The sequence below is a fragment of the Carettochelys insculpta genome, chromosome 7 (assembly GCF_033958435.1).
Source record: "Carettochelys insculpta isolate YL-2023 chromosome 7, ASM3395843v1, whole genome shotgun sequence".
In the NCBI taxonomy this organism is placed as follows: Eukaryota; Metazoa; Chordata; order Testudines; family Carettochelyidae; genus Carettochelys; species Carettochelys insculpta.
Window position 1 is genome coordinate 33,069,959 of NC_134143.1, and position 16,195 is coordinate 33,086,153.

At 45.4% G+C, this 16,195-nt stretch overlaps 1 protein-coding gene across 1 annotated transcript in view; it reads right to left on the reverse strand.

Moving 5' to 3' along the window:
- Positions 1 to 16,195, reverse strand: part of ADAMTS14 (ADAM metallopeptidase with thrombospondin type 1 motif 14) — a 112,632-nt gene that overhangs the window by 10,213 nt on the left and 86,224 nt on the right. The window contains exons 11-17 of the mRNA XM_075000267.1: positions 13,276 to 13,424; positions 11,826 to 12,001; positions 10,534 to 10,667; positions 9,370 to 9,493; positions 7,140 to 7,223; positions 4,414 to 4,571; positions 1,288 to 1,453 (exon numbers count right to left, since the gene is read on the reverse strand). Of these exons, the coding sequence (XP_074856368.1) occupies positions 1,288 to 1,453; positions 4,414 to 4,571; positions 7,140 to 7,223; positions 9,370 to 9,493; positions 10,534 to 10,667; positions 11,826 to 12,001; positions 13,276 to 13,424 (991 nt within the window). The remainder of the gene's footprint in view (positions 1 to 1,287; positions 1,454 to 4,413; positions 4,572 to 7,139; positions 7,224 to 9,369; positions 9,494 to 10,533; positions 10,668 to 11,825; positions 12,002 to 13,275; positions 13,425 to 16,195) is intronic.

Consider the following 16,195-nt stretch of genomic DNA (forward strand, 5'->3'; position numbering starts at 1 on the left):
ATCACCAGTGCACACGCCACCTGGCTTACAATTCCACCTTCCTGACCACTAGTTGGATACCCCTAACTAGCTCCTCCTGCTTTTTCTGCTCTGACTTTGCACTCACACTATGGAGTTTAGCGTGTCATACAAAGGGCCATAGCACAGCCAGACAATACTTCCTCTAGGCTGCACACACACAAACACACAAAGGCACGAGAGATATTTGCAGTCAACAGGGAGACCGGGCAGTGGGTCAACAGTCAACCTTGGGCTGATATTGTTACTCACTATGAAAAACCCCTGTCATTCCCGCCTGACCCATATGGTCGCTGGTTACTGTGCAACCAACGGATAGTGTCATTTCACCTCTGCAGAACTAGGACCAAACTCCTGAATGCATCCTGACTGCAACCAAGTTCTGCTCAGACACACTGTGAGTTGCTCTAATTAAGGCGGGGGTGGGGGGAACCTACGGCACAGGAGCTGGACCTGGCTTGCAGCTTGTGTGGATCCAAGCTGTGAGGCTCAGGGCTCAGCCCCCTCCTTCAGCAGGGAGCCCAAGCTGGCACTCCAACCCCCGCCCCCAGGAGGCTGAAGTGCTACACCAGCTCCTCCCTGCTGCAGAGAGGTGAGAGCCCTGAGCCTTGTAGGCCAGAACCAGGCAAGCCAGGGCAGAATCAGGCCCACAGGCTCTGTCTGTCTGGAGAAGGAAACGCTGCATGTGCTGCCACTTCCTCTCACTCCTGGCAGGGGGGACAGCCGTGCAGGAAAGCACTGCCTGGAGGCTTTTTCCCGCTGTTCCCATGGCAATCACTGGGAGCTGCACTAGGTAAATGCCCTTACAGTCATTGCTCCACAATTATTATGATTGCACGTGACTTGCAACGGGAGCTGTAAGGATTTGGTAACTTGTGTTAAGTGTTGAATCTTACCATCCATTGGATAACAAGCACCCCAGAGCCCACACCCAAACACACATGCTCCCTGTCTTTCAGAATAGGAAATGACCTGCTTTCTAGGAGAACAAACCAGCAATGACAGGTGGAAGTGTCAAAGTGTCTTACAGGTCTCTCCATTTCTAATGTCTGTATGTCGCTATGATTAGCCAAGATTGTCTCCCAAAGCATGCTGGAATTTAACACTTAGAATGGCTAAGGATAGAGAATGAGGTAATTAAGGTACATGGATATCTAGAAACCAGAGGCCTACTTTGACTCATGCTGTACTACAGGTCCAAGATATCTGACAGTGACAAACGTATACAGTGTATTACAGCTTTACAGACATATAAAAGGGAAACCAGACCTCCTCCGCAAGACTTTGAGCACTGAGACCAGCTCTTGAGGGCCCACTCATAGGAATCCATCTCTTCAAGAAGGACATTATTGTTTCCAATCACTGGTAGCAGATCTTCATGGATAATGTACTTATACATCAGGTTGCTGTTGGACTCATCTTCCTGTGGGATAACCTGGGATAAAGGGAAAAACAAAGGCAATATAGCGGGGGGGGAAAGAGAGAGGGAAAGAATGAAATTGTGGGAAAGGATGAGAGGGAAAGGAGGAGATGAATTAAAAAAGAGGACATAAACAATGACAACGTCGAATGTAGATAACGTAACATAAAAGTAGAAGAAAAGAAAGAAGAAAGTAACAAGAAAGAAATTAAATAAGTACCATATGTAGAAAAGAGAAAAAAATAGTTAGTATGAAGAACCTTTGACCCATTCAAAATATTTCAATTATTCTAAAATGACTAGAAGGATTCTCAAATACTCGTGGAACATACTCTACTGGACCACTGCACACATGCAGAAAATGCCTGTAACACATCAATTATATGCTGGCACTCTAGACTTCAGATACAGAACTTACTCCCTTGTTTGCATAACTAGGAGCCATACCATAACTTTAGATGCACAAGGAGGCAATGAAGAGTTGATTGTAACACTCTATGGCTACATCAATACTTGGAGATAAATTCAATTGTATTAAATTTGATTTTGTAATGCTGGGTTTTGTAGATTTGAATGTGAGTATCCCTCACCTCCCCACAAAGTCGCCACGAAGTCCAGTTAGTGCTGCCACACTAAATTGCCAAAAATCGACTGCTGCAGCAGCGCATTGTGGGAACCTATCCCACAGTTCCCTCCGCCCAAAAGCATTCTGGGTTTTTTTATATGGTGCAATATGGGAAAAAATGCCCTGCAAGTGGTTGTGGGCATGCAATGTCATCTTCCCATATCGCATTGCCCTCATTCCCCTCCCGTGGAAAGCAAACGGCCATTTTTCCAGAAGGAAAGAAAGAAAAGTAGGGGATCACAAGGTGTATGTCCTCTGGGATCACCCAGGTGACTGCCATGTCAGCTGGACCCTCAGCTACTTTTACCCCCTTGAAACCACAGTATGGTATGACCTGTCTTAAGGAAGCCATCTGATAAGGTATTCGCCAAAAGAAATGAAGACTGGAAAGACAGCAGCAACAAAGATCGCCAGATTAACTGAAATCTCTTGTTTTCATAACTGAATTACCAAAGATTTTACAAAAAGCAGATGTAACATCATCTCTGAAAATATTACAGACTTCTGATATCCTTCTTCCATCATTTATTAAAGTTTTTGAGGAAAAGCCAGGGGGTCTTTTAAACACATCTTGGTTTCCCAAGAGTTACTGGTTGAAAGAAAGCTGTGGACTAACTGTTAATCCAACTTAAAATCACTTGCTGTAGATTCACTGGTTGAACTGCAAATAATAATGGAAACAATTCAGTTCACCGAAAACAAAAAGTGCTTGCTTAAAAGGGAGTTAACTTTGTGAAGCTTACTTTGGTACGATGGTTCACTCTAGAGGGTTGGGCAGCTGAGGGACCAGTTGACATGATCCCTTCAGGGCATAGGTTCCTTCAATGGCTCTCTCCATCGGTGGCCAGCCCTAAATACCATTGACTGTGGGGGCTGGTTCCCCCCCACATACACCAATGCGTGAGGGTTGTAACTGAGGGACCAGTTGACATGGTCCCTTCAGGGGTTTTCTGCCAGTCTCCCAGGGTGCGCTGTCCCACTGAAACATAGCAAAGACCAAGTTCCCCAAATTGTGTTGCTTATGAGGGGCCATCCAGCCCCAGAAAGGCTCCTGTTAGCATGGTGCAGGCACCAGACTTCCTCCCTGGCGACAGCCAGCCATAGAAAACCTTTGCCTCAGGTGGAGACTTCCCCCCACTCCCAGAAACAGCCAGACCCTGAAAATCTTTTATGCCTTAGGAGCTTTCACCATGCACAAGCCAGGACATGGTGCTGTCTGGCAGTAGGGTCTGCACTGCACTGCAGGCATGTGTTTTTATTGGGTTGGAGGCTAGCCATGTGGTGTGGTTGGGCGGGGCATAGACCCCTAACTGCACGGCACCTGTGGGGGAGAGGTGGGGCTGCCCCTCTACAAATGTGAGATGCAGAAAAGAAGTTTCTTGGCCTCTCATGCAAGTATGACCCTCACAGCCTAGACATCACGTGGTGTGGTGGGGCAGGGGCTGGCGCCAGTGTTGAAAAAAATCTCAGCCTCTCCTGCTGCATCCTGTGTAGGGAAGAAGCCCCCACCCTGTGCTGGGGCTATTTTTTCATGGGTAGATGTGATCACTCAGCTGATGATAAAGAAATTAATTAAAAATGGGCTCAAGTGCCCACTTCAATTTCCTGGGATTCCTGATGCCCAATTTAAATTTGTGGGCTTCCTGTTACCTACTTCCCGCACACCTGGAGAGCAGCAGAGATGGAAGCAGCCAACTATGGGGCATTGTGGAATACATACAGGCCACCTTTGGAGGCTAATGAAGTCAATTCAAATAAATACCGTTTCCACACCAGCATTAATCCAACCTTTTACATTCAAACTTGGCACTACACTGACTCACATGCTCCATGTAATAATAGTGACCTTAGCGCTCCCTAAAATCAACCTAATGGTGTTCCCAGTGAAAACAGTGACATTGTAAAATCGACGTAACTGCCTTAAAATCGACTTTCTCATGTAGCGTAGACAAAGCCTATATCAGTAAGTGAACATGTATTCCAAGAGATTGGAGGGAGGATAAGTCTTCCTTCCATCAGGGCATGGGGAATCTAGATGTTTAGCTCCCAATAATGCTGGTATAAGCCACAACAGGGTGTATATTGGTAGGCAATGGTTATATGCCTCAATTCTGAACATCCTGAAGTATCTTATCACCATTAGATTATAGCTTGTTGATTTCAATTCTTCTAATAACTTTAAAGAATTTTATGGTCTTTGCTTCACTTGTGCTTCCACTATGAAATTCCACCACTCCATCCTAGACTGTGTATCAGGGTCTTGTGGAATTTGCAACAGTGATCGCACCGTGTGGTCTGTTGCACGATTTGTGCCCATCACACCTCCAGAGGACAAACCAGTGTGACTCACCAGCACACTGATTGCTTCATGCAGGGGGCCACTGGTTTTCAGGCTCTCCCTCCCATTTTCCATGGTGTATTCCCACTCCAAGCCCATCTCAATGAAGGTTTTACTTTTGGCTTCCTTGGCTTTAAGGATGAAGTCACCACTAGCTTGGTTCTTTACAGCTGGAAAAAGAAGATCACAAAATAATTTTCCCAGTCAAAGTCTTTTAGGGGTAGAAAATCGAATTGTGAACATAATTCATGGAAACTTAACTGACCAGAAAAATCCCTAAGAATGAGAATTGTATGGATAGACCTTCAGGGTGCAGTTATTCTCCACTGCAGGCCAGATAGTTATATAAAAGATCATCATATTTAGGCTCAGCTGTTCGGTCTTTTGAAAATTTGGCCATATACATCCCAGGGGGAACATCTGGGAGTTGAGCAATCTGGAAAATCTGGCTCTGGAAAAGGTGCCAGAATAGGAGTTCAACGCCTGCAATTGGCACTGCATATTAACCATTGTATATTAGACTGTAAGCAAAACAGGTCCTGTTAGTCTTCCCACTGTGGCCTAGTCCTCTGCCAGAAAGGCTGAAGTAATCTTATTCAAGGTGAGATCACAGGCCTCGACTGTACGAGTGGTCAATGCACTAGATCTTTTACAGAAAAACATCTGGAGTCAATGGCAAATTAAGTGGGTTTGCCCACATCACAGATCATTTAAGAAAACACCCTGGAGAAACTACATACAGGGGGCCCAAAAAAGAGACAGCAGCAGACATCAAGAGTGAAATGCGCAGGCAGAGCTTTCAAAGGCCCAGGACTGGAATAGCTAAATGTTTATTCCGGTTGGAACAGACAGGCCCTGACAGAGCCTCAGGCTCACTATTCAAAGGGATATACAGGCAGATGAAAGCTTTGCTTTTCGGCCCTACCAAAGAAAATCCATCCTTGTGGGGCTTGTCTCTTCTATGCAGAGAACAAGCCTGTGAGCAGCTGCTCATGGAAGAGCCTGGGTATGTTCCATTGAATGAACAGGCAAGTGTGTAGGGCTGGTGACCATAAAAAAGGGTTCTTGACAGGGAATACGCTTTTAAATGTGTAAAATCCAGTGATCAAGCTCCACACCTTGCCCCTTCAGCCTGAATCTCTTATTTCTCCACCTAATAAGAGAATCAGGCTCTCACCTCCTGCCTTCCAACTGTACCGGGGTCCCCCTGCTTCTGTTAAGATTAACTCTCTTCATGTTCTCTAAACAGTCTGTCTGGTTTGACTGTGCTGCTGACATACCAATCCCCCTGACATTCCAATTCATTAACGGTCTTCTGAGCAGAAAGAAAACACACATACACACCCTTGCTAGGTCTGAAAGAGATCTGGCTTCATGACCCCACCCTCTGAGACTGTACCTCACCAGAGAACCATTGTGTGAGTTCTCATTACAGATCACACAGGCAGAGCTTGACTTGCTGACTTCACTGGAAGGCTCACTAAGAAGGATTTCTGGAGACAGAAGAAAAGGAGAGCTGCAAATTGATGTGCAAGAGGCTGGGGAACAGCTACTCCACCCTAGCTCCTTGGTGAATCTCAGGTGTCTTTGTCTCTCAATCACACACACACACACACACAAAGACTCACTCACTCCAGTGTGTTTTTAAACAGAGCAAAAATAAGAGAAACAGAAGGATCACTCTTTAGAAGACTTCAATAGACAGGGTGTTGGGCTCACTGTGCCTCTCTGGCCCTGTTTTGGCAGCATAAATAGGAGATAAATGTGGCTTAGCGAAAGGGCTGGACTTTCCCTAGTGTGGAGAAAACCTCAAGCAGCCCAAGGGCTGCCCAGCTGCTCCTATGCTATCCCCTATGTATGGGCAGGAGTGGTTGGGGAGCTGCTCAATCTAGCCAGTCCCCAGCTCCTGTAAGGTCCCTTGGAGCCATAGCCAGTAGGTGCAGCTTAGAACAGCCATTAGGATGTTCTTAGATGCACCCAGGGCAGGCCTGGAATCCAGCAGCTGCAGCACTGATTGAGGTAGGATGAATATTAAGGCTGTTCCTTAACATCCTCCGACTTCTGAAATGCGCCTGGCACCAAAGGCCCCATCCCAAGGATCTGGCCCCAGGACTCTACATTTTCTTTATTTTTATTTATTTATTTGTTTGTTTGTTTTTAGCTGAGTGCTCAAGGAAGTGAAGAAATGGGATCAATGGCTAGGAAGAAAGGCAAATGTACAAAGTCTTTGGCCCCTTTTTCCCAGTTCGGTCATCATGCTTCTGTTCTGTCACAGAACAAACCATGCTGTTCCACTCCTGGGCACACACCCACCCACCTCCAATTCTGTCAGTACAGTTCAGCTCCTCACTACCTTCTCCTGCTCCATTCCTTGGTTCCTACTAAGTAGCAGCTCACAGTCACACAGAACTGGGCTAAACTGTCTGGCAGTTTTGTGGTTGGAACAACATTGGTCTTCTCTAACTTTTGTGCAAGAAAGCAGGCTGAGAGCCACCTGTTTTATGGATCTAAGTGATAAATCAGCCTTTTGCACCCAGTTTCCCATTTCGTCCTTTCACCTCAATATTCTGTGCTTACAACTGCCCCTTTGCACTCCCATACACCTTTTGACAGTGTGACTGCCACACATATTTTACATAACCCAAGCCTTAGAAATGTTGTTTATTAACCAATACTAAACCAAACTCTGTAACACCCCGTCTGAGTCCATCTGTGATCTCTAGCTGTTCAGTACCCACCAATGCTATGGGACGCCGGCTCCATCTCTTCTATCTGAATGTATCTGGCCCCAGCTGGAATCTCAAACATTTTCAGAGCACCCACTGAAAAAGAAACAAAATTGAGCATTGTCAAAATGGACAGCAAAGCAGCCAAGTTTAAATGCAGAGGTACACTCCCAACAGGTTTTGAAGCCACTGGGTTCTTCAGTGAGAGAAAAGAAATGGACAAAAACTGTCTGGTTGGTTCTTTTACCTTCTGTTTTTGCTGATGGGAAAGAATGATTTATATATTTCTGTGTTTGCAAGATCCACCCCAAGCCACTTGTGCTGCACATAAATACAGCAAAGCACATGGAGGTAGTTTACTGAGCTAAAAGGAAACCTGTGTTTTCACTTACAATGGGCATAGGTGTTGGTACCGGAAGTGCAGACGGATTTACAGTTTGATTCAATAACTCACAGCACGCCCCACCATAAAAATTGCTCCAGCCCCTCTGAGTTGGTCAAATTCAAAAGATCCAGTGAGTCAGTTCACCTAATCATCCCAAAACATGGATTTGTTTCTAGAGTGTATATGAATCAGTTGTTTACCTTCCCTCTTTCCTCTCCTGAAACCTCCCCAAGACTTGATTAACACCCTCCTGGCTCCCCTTCATCTTACTGCAATGAGCACTCGCTTTTGGATGAGCCCACCCCTGCAAAAGTATTGCACGATCCTTCTCATCTCCTGATCCGGTTCCCAATACTCTGTGTCTATCCCCTGCACCCTTCCTTGTACCTACCACATCTCTCCCTTCATGCAACACCATGTTTCTCTAAAATGGCTCTTGCCTTTCCACTACTTGGACCTACTGCTAACCCCTGGGAGAGATTAGGTCAATAGATAGGCATTATTTCCCTTGGATTGCTTATGCAAAGCAGTACCCTTGAAAAGCTCTCTGTTTTTTCTCACTACCTTCATGGTGATGTACTTGAGGGGTCAGACTCCAAGTGGAATCAGTGTGACCACATTCATCTGTTTTCAAAACATCTACATGAGGATGTACGTCTTGCAATACACACTGAAGCTGGTATGGCTGGGGGCTCAGACTGATATACAGGACAAGCAAGCTCCATAACCTTCATAGGGTACACGTGGAAAGCTAAATGAAGCTGCCACATGCAGGCCCAACCAGGGAAGCAGTAACTGAGATATTGTCTTCCCAGCACATCAAGGGTTTTCTTAATGAACTCTGCAGGCCAGCAGGGCCTGGCCCAAGCCCCACTGAACTCAATGGGCTTTGGATTAGGCCCCTGGTCAAAGGGAAAAAGCAGTGTGTGATACATTTGTGCCAGTTTTTGTGGTTTAGCATGTAATCCACCATGCTGTAATAGTTATGACTTCTGGGCAGTTTTTTTCCTCCAGCGCATTACATCAGTCTAGTCTGGTGATGGGCAATAGCTTGAATCATCATAAACAGCCATATAACAGATAGGCAGAAAGAAACAGACCCCATAAATAACCTTTTGTAATTAACTAAGGAAATGATTCGATCCTTACTCAGTCCACACAAGACCAAGCACGGCTGGAAGCTATCACTTCAGCAGTTACAGAGGGACACATCCTCGAGTACTGTCAACTGGTAGAACAGCAATGAAGCCAGTAAATAATGATATGCTAAAATACACTGATAACTGTCACATCTGAGCACATGGCCATTACATTTCTGGGCGTTAACTGTGTTTGACAAAGGTCTACAGAGTAAGGCAAAGGTCTAGTCTTCTTTCTCAGTGTTTTTTTAACATTTCAAACACAAAACAGTATGTAATAGCCTGTTAAGCAATGTGAACTGGCCAGAGGTAACATAAGCAAACATTCTCAGCTTGTGGATACCCTTCTGGCTAGAAAGACATGATCCTCACTTCAGGAGCAATATCACTCTAACGGTGTCTCTGCTCTGTGTTTGTAAAGGGCTTCTCAATAAATAGGGCCCCAGGCATTGAGGTAATACAAATAAACCCTACTACTTCTGTTAATAAACTATGAGATGTAGCTGTACTTATATCTATTGTGCCAAAGTCTCATTTGTAAATCTGTACTAACTCCAATGGACTTCAGCAGTGATACCTTAGAACAGGCTTATACAGGCAGAGCTGAGAGTAGGTTTTAGCGCACAGATGGCTCATATTCGGTATGTGCACAGGTGTATTAAAGCAGTCACTTCCAAAATATGAATTCTCTTCCCCCTTTTGGGGACCAGACTCTCACCTGGCTGCTTTGGGGACTTGATGAAAGTCCCTTTCACTGTCCGACAGTGGGAATTGTCACCCCCGCAAACACCACATTTGTCATCCTGCTTCAAAGAGCCGATTTCCTTGTCACATCCAACATGCTGTCACCAAAGAGGGAGAGAAAGAGATTTTTTAAAGGGGCACATACATGGAGACTCAAAATGCAAAGCAGGAAGTACACCTCATAGCTAGCCCTGGGCATTAGCCACCTTCCAATTTTACAGCACTTTGAGAGTACTGCAGATGTGTATGGCAGGGGAGCATGGCAGTGACGTTCCAGGATAAACCCTCACAAAACTCTGCCAGCTTATCAATTGTTCAGTCACTTAACCTGGGGACAGAGAAGGAATAGCTCAGTGGTTAGCGAGTTGGCCTTGTAAACTCAGGGATGTGAGCTCAGGCCTTGAGAGGGCCTTTCAAGTCTCTAGGGCAGGTTAAATTCAAGAAAAAAAAAATCTGTTGGGAATGGTGAAAAGTCCTGCTGTGAGGGCAGGGGACTGAACTCAGTGACCTCTCGAGGTCCCTTCCAGCTCTGTGATATGACAAATGGGCAGACCGATCTGATCTTGTATGCCCTAATTCTCCTGTGTTGCTTGGAGCTTTTAGGCTGATGTAAGTTTTCAGGGTTGTCCTGATCCAAGCCTCTGTTTCACTAAACCCACCTGATAGCTCCAAGTCTCCCCACTTCCCTCAGGCAAAGACTACTGGGTGAACTGTATCAGCATCAATGCCAGCTTTGGATGGAAGTCTTAGCCCGTCTATCAGCCACTCCTCAACAGACACCCTTGAGTTTCTGTTCGTGAAAACAGAGTGCTGTAATAAAACAACCTGGAGCGAAGTATTTAACCGACTCCCACATCGCAAGTGGCATGTGCATGAACTGCCCCCTGCATTCCCATAGCTTTCCTACTATTGTGAGTGCCTGGGAAACCTGCATAACAGCCAACCTGACCCTTTTCTCTCCACACGGTACTCCAGTTTAGAAAGGAACTTTGGAGTCCTATAGAAAAGTCTATGAAAAACATAAGACATTTCAGATTCTTTGGACTCCAGAAATCTGCATGCTCTCTCTCTCTCTCCCTCTGATCTGACTAGAGGATAGGCAAAAACCATTAGGTCCAATGTTTGGTTATGTACATACCACACAATCCCCCCGTACACAGACACTGTATTGGTCTCTGTAGCTGCATCTGGTACCATCATGAACCACCTGGTTCATGAACACCACATCTCCTGTTTCCTGTGACTGACAAATCAGCTCACACTTCTGAGCATCTGCAGCAAAATAAACAACAGAATCAAAACTCTCTTAATAAGATGAATTTGCAACCTTGAATTAGAATATTCTCCAGACCCATTCCCTCCTCTTCTCTAATTCCCTCCCACATTTGGCATTTTGCACCCCACATTCTCTTACACTAAATTTAGGGAGAGGGATGTTAACCACAACAAATTAATTACATGATTCCTTTAATTCAGGGAGAGCTGGGCATGTCTGCGGATGGAATTTGTCCCACAACAGCTACAAATACAACATATTGTCCACCTGTGTAAAGCAACACAGCATTATTAAAGGACTTTACAACTGGGACAAAAATCCAATCTAAATAAGTGCAGACAGATAGATTTATATTTAAAACAAATAGATTCTCTCCTGCACCAAAGATCCTATGGGTAAAAGAAGATGGGGAGAACAGAGCACTGCCTATAGCTGTCAGATTCTGTTGGCTTGTCTTCGCTATCCTCAGCCCTGATGTCAGTAAGATCGAGTCATCGGCTGCACCAACAGACACCAGTGGCACGTGGTCCTTATACGTCTGAAAATCAGTTTGCTCCTCTCCCTTTCCTGGATCTACATGCAGAGTCTTTATTTCCCCTACAATTATTGACAATACAAGAGCAATTTCCAGTTGTATTTTAGGAGCTTGTGATGTCCCCAACTCTTGCCAGGGAACCTCTCAGCACAGACCTCCGTAGGTAATGGAAAATGCTTTGGGGGAGCCGGAAGGACTGGTGATGGACTATGAGCTTTTCACCACTTGTCTTTAAAGAACGTTCAGGTCACATGTGTAAAAGACATCACAGACTATTCATATTTTTCTCTTTGCATGACAGCTCGGTGGGGGACTTTGATAGCATGCTAGTAATCTGGAAGGCACAACCATGTACACGTGTAGGAGACACCACAGTAGGCAAACAGTGGTAGCAATATCATTCCAATAGCAAGGAAAAGAATATATAGAGGTCATAAATTGTGCTCTCTCAGGACCAATCCCAGAACTGTCCAAAGAAACAGCCATTCCCACTGCCATGCTGTAGCCTATCCAATCTCTTCTGAATGGTCCCCAGGATATGTACACAGCCCCCTGCAAACAGAATTCTGGCCAATGGCCACCCTAGCACTTCCTGGCCAAATGGGCTATCTCCACTCACCATCATGGTGCTCGTACGGAAGCCAGGTGTGTTTGGAGTTCTGGTGGGTATAATAAGAGTTACGCTTAGAACACTGCTGGGCACGGAAATCTTCATAGGGCCCATGACACTCTTCAGTATTGCAGACCTGGTACTCATAAATGGCACCTGGGCAATGGCGCCCACCATAAGCTGGGCTAGAAAATCAATGGGGTGGGGGGATAAAGAATTGTGAAACCCTTTCAGCAAGGGCTCTTCAGAGGCAGCATAGTTCTACTTGGGATTGTGTGTGAGGGAGGCTTCCCTGACTGCCTCTCTCAAGCGTGGATGTTGTAGCACATCTAGCCTGAAGTTTTATGAAAACTTTAACTCTACTGACTCTCTCCACACAGCTCTGTGGAACCTTTTTCTTTTCACTTTTCCCACAGCCGAGTACCATCACGTTAAAGGACAAACACCCAGGCATGTACAGAAAGACTGTGTTCCTCATTTAAAACACCAAAGTATCAATAAAAGCTCATGAGATGACAATTCTTACCGATCACCAGTGTCTCCTGTAAGTTGTGTGCTTGTGCAGCTGCTCTGACAAGACTCAAATGCCACCTAGCTAGTCAGAAGAGTGCCAAAGCTGGGTTCGTTGTTTCTACTGGTGGTGCCCATTCACACATGCCTCAGTGCACAGAAAAATATATTCTGCACATGGATGAAAAAAATCCGCACGTTGATAGAAAACATTAGCGGGAACACTGCCTGTCACTACCAGCTTTGTGCTGCTTTGGGAGTCCATGTGAGCACACTCAGCTCACAGGTTAGGATTCTTGTCTCCTGCCAGCAAACACAAGCAACGAAGCAGTACAAAGTGCACACGCACTCCCATAACTGCCAGCTGCTATCCCCAAAAAGCTGGGTTTGATCTGTTTGGAGCCCATCCGCCTTGACAGTGCTTCTTAAATTTTGGTGATCCTCTGTGTTATAGGAAGGTGACCAGCTCTGTTTCTTTACGTCGAGTTTCAATCCTATCAGGCGCATGTGTAGAGAAGGAGTTAAATGACAAGTAGCTCAGTGTTTAAATGAGGGATGACATCTGAGATTTTCAAAGCAGCCTAAGGGAGTAAGGATACACAAATCCTATGGAACCTAAGAGCCTAATTCCCTCAGGCTCCTTTGACAATCTCATCCTGTGTTTCTGATCATAAGAGATGCACTGAACTGAGCTACTGAACGGACAGACAAGCATATGCCTGAAGTTTCTTAGGCTCTGGGAAGGAGAATTCCCTTTAATGCTCTGTCATTCAGTGCTGTGGGGTTCAGGTATGGATGGCCTTTCCTCTCTCCAGCTGACTCAACTGTCCAGCGCAACACTCTCTCTTTCCTTGTGACTGACCCATGGGGCAAGGGATGAGGAGGCCCTTGTTCTCAGCTACATCCAATACAGCAAAGAGTAAGAGAATTAGCAGAAAGCCCAACTTACGGTGGGTTGTTGCAGTTCCTGCTGCGGGAGCGCACCCCACCCCCACAGGTCCTGGAGCAGGAGCCAAATTTGGACCAGGAACTCCAGCTTCCATCCTGGCTGTATGGCTGCTCTGAAGTCTTCCAGATGCAGTGACCCTTGAAACACCACTGGAACAGGAGAAGAAACAGAGATTACCTGAATGCCTGCCTCTTCATAACTGCCAAGTGTTAGCTAGCAAAGCGGTTCTATAGCCACAGAGGCACCCGGCCTAACAACGGGGTTTGAACTCTGGTTCTCCCACTCCCATTGACAGATGGTGGTGACAGCGAAGTCAGGAAACCTTGAAGTAATACAGAAAGGTCCTGAGGATGTGGGTGGAACAGTGGGATAATGAACTAACCTGTCACCACAGGAAAGACAAATTCAAATTCTGACATGGGGCACCAAGAAAAGGGAGTGGGCTTTGGTGGTTTCATCCTGGTTCCCATTAGTTCACATCACATCAGGTAAAACTTATGCTCAGAAGAGAGCTGGGAATGGACTGGCATGGTTTACTGCATGGAGCAGCTCTGTGTCCCCGGGCTGACACAACAACAGACATTACTGATCAGGGCTGAGCTGCACAAGCAGAGCCGACACAGCATTAGCTGCTAATACAACGTGGTTCTCACTAGCACAACTGACATCTGACTTTCACAACTACAAAATACAGTAACAAATGTTATAACAAAATCTCCCATTCAGTCTCCACGACAATTGTCCAGACCCAGAACCTCCTCTGCCAGCACAGAGGACACAACTCTGTTAAGAAAGGGGCATGAAGGCTGCTCTAAGTTGCGCTTGCTAATGGTCCTAAGGAACACATATAGCACCAGATGCTCTGGAGGAAGAGACAGACATCCTAGCCAGGCCTCCTTTCTCTCATCCACACCCTGCATGCTGGCAAGGGGTGGGCAGCTGCAAGAAAACCTATGGCTGGTTGTGCTAGCTACGAACCCCAATTCCAACAATGGAATGTCACTGGCCTGAAGTGGCTGCATGGCACCCCAAGTCCTGAGTCCAAGTTTTGGTTGACTTTGGCTTTGGGGTTGGTACCCTGCATCAAACTATTGCATCCCACAGATCCTGCAGAGTGAACAGCACTTGTCCCACAGCTTCTCATTTAAAGAGTTAGCAAAGCAATCCAAATCCTCGTTTTACCATAAGAGCAAAGGCTGACTCTGTGGCCAGGACTAAGAGTATATAATGCTTCCTAGGAACGTTGTCTAGCAGATGAGGCTCAAAATTTGACTTTCCTTAGAAACATTACAAACTGATGAAGAATATCCTCTAGTTGGTAAGTACATAGGGCCAGATCCTCAGCTGGAGTAAAACAGCATAATTCACCTGAAGTCAATAAAATGTTTTACACTAGGTGAGACTCTTGCATCTTGTTTGCTTTGAGTTGTTTTTGTTTGGTTTTCGTTTGTTTTAAATCATCGCTTTGAATCTAAGAAACTGAAAAACCCAACGACCACTGTTTATTCACGACACTAATGTATGTTTGCCCCCACTGCTGTAGAGGGAGAGACAGGGGCAGAACGTGCAGGAGGACGAGTTCACGTTTCTTAGCTATGAATGCACAAACCCTGCTAGAAGTTGTTGAATGCACAAACATACATTAGATGATTCATCTGCAAGATATGTCCTTTAAGATGCTTTTTTACGTACCCTGTTCTGGGAGTTCATGGTTTGGCTTTCTTTCAGCTATTAGCTTCCAATCTATTCAGACACTCCAGCATGCACTGCACTGATGTTGTGAATAACCCTGGTCATTAGTGCTGCAGTCTGCACAGGGGGCAGAAGTCTGTTTGCATTCATTACTCAGAAGCTTTCTACATCTTCTGGCTTTTTACTTTTGAGTTCTATACGATACCAAATAAGAATATTCATCCAAAACATAACTCTTGTTGAAATCATTGGGTATTCTGCTACAGTAAACTAAGCATAAATTTCCAGATCTGATCTTTTAAAAAGAAAGCATTAAGTTGAATAGAAAATGTTTTGCCTTATCTCAAAGGCATTGGGTAATTTCTAAAATAATTGGCATGCTTCTTGATAAATCACATCCCAAAATACCTACCAAACTGGACAGGTCCTAACCAATAGGAAGTGAAGTATTAGGAGGCAGTAGAATATCGCTAATAAAACAATTAAAACTGATAAGTATTTTAGCAGAATTGGCTAGGCTGGGAGCCAGAAGACCTGTGTTATATTCCTAGTGCTGCCACTAAATGACTGTGTGACCTGAGGCAAGTCACTTCACCTCTGTTTCCTCTGCCACCCTTTGCCCTTCCTCTCCACTGAGAATGTAAGTTCAGGTAAGGACTGTCTCTTATTTCTTCACACAGTGCACAGTCAAACTGTGGAACTCCTTGACAGAGGATGTTGTGATGATCAGGACTTTAACAGTGTTCAAAAAAGAACTAGATACGTTCATGGAGGTTAGGTCCCCCCAGTACTTATTAGCCAGGATGGGTAGGAACAGTGTTTGTCAGAGCCTGGAATGGGTGACAGGTGAGGGATCCCTTGGTGATTGCCTGTTCTGTCCACTCCCTCTGGGGCATTTGGCCTTGGCCACTGTTGAAAGACATGATACTGGGCTAGATGGACCTTTGGCCTGACCAAATATAGCCATTCTTATGGTTTTACTCCATGGTCGAAAAGCGCCTGGTACAATGGGCCCTTGATAAGTAGGTGCTACTGTAATAACAAGTTGACACAGTGCACAGGCTTTGATATTTAAGGCAGCCAATTCAAATCTAGCCCAGGCAGACACATTGAACTCTCTCTGCAAGTGCCATTTTAAAAACTGGTTGGTCATCTCAGTCAAGATCCTAGTGGACAAGGATTCATGTCACCAAACCACCACCACAATTGGCATTAACTGGACCCTTTA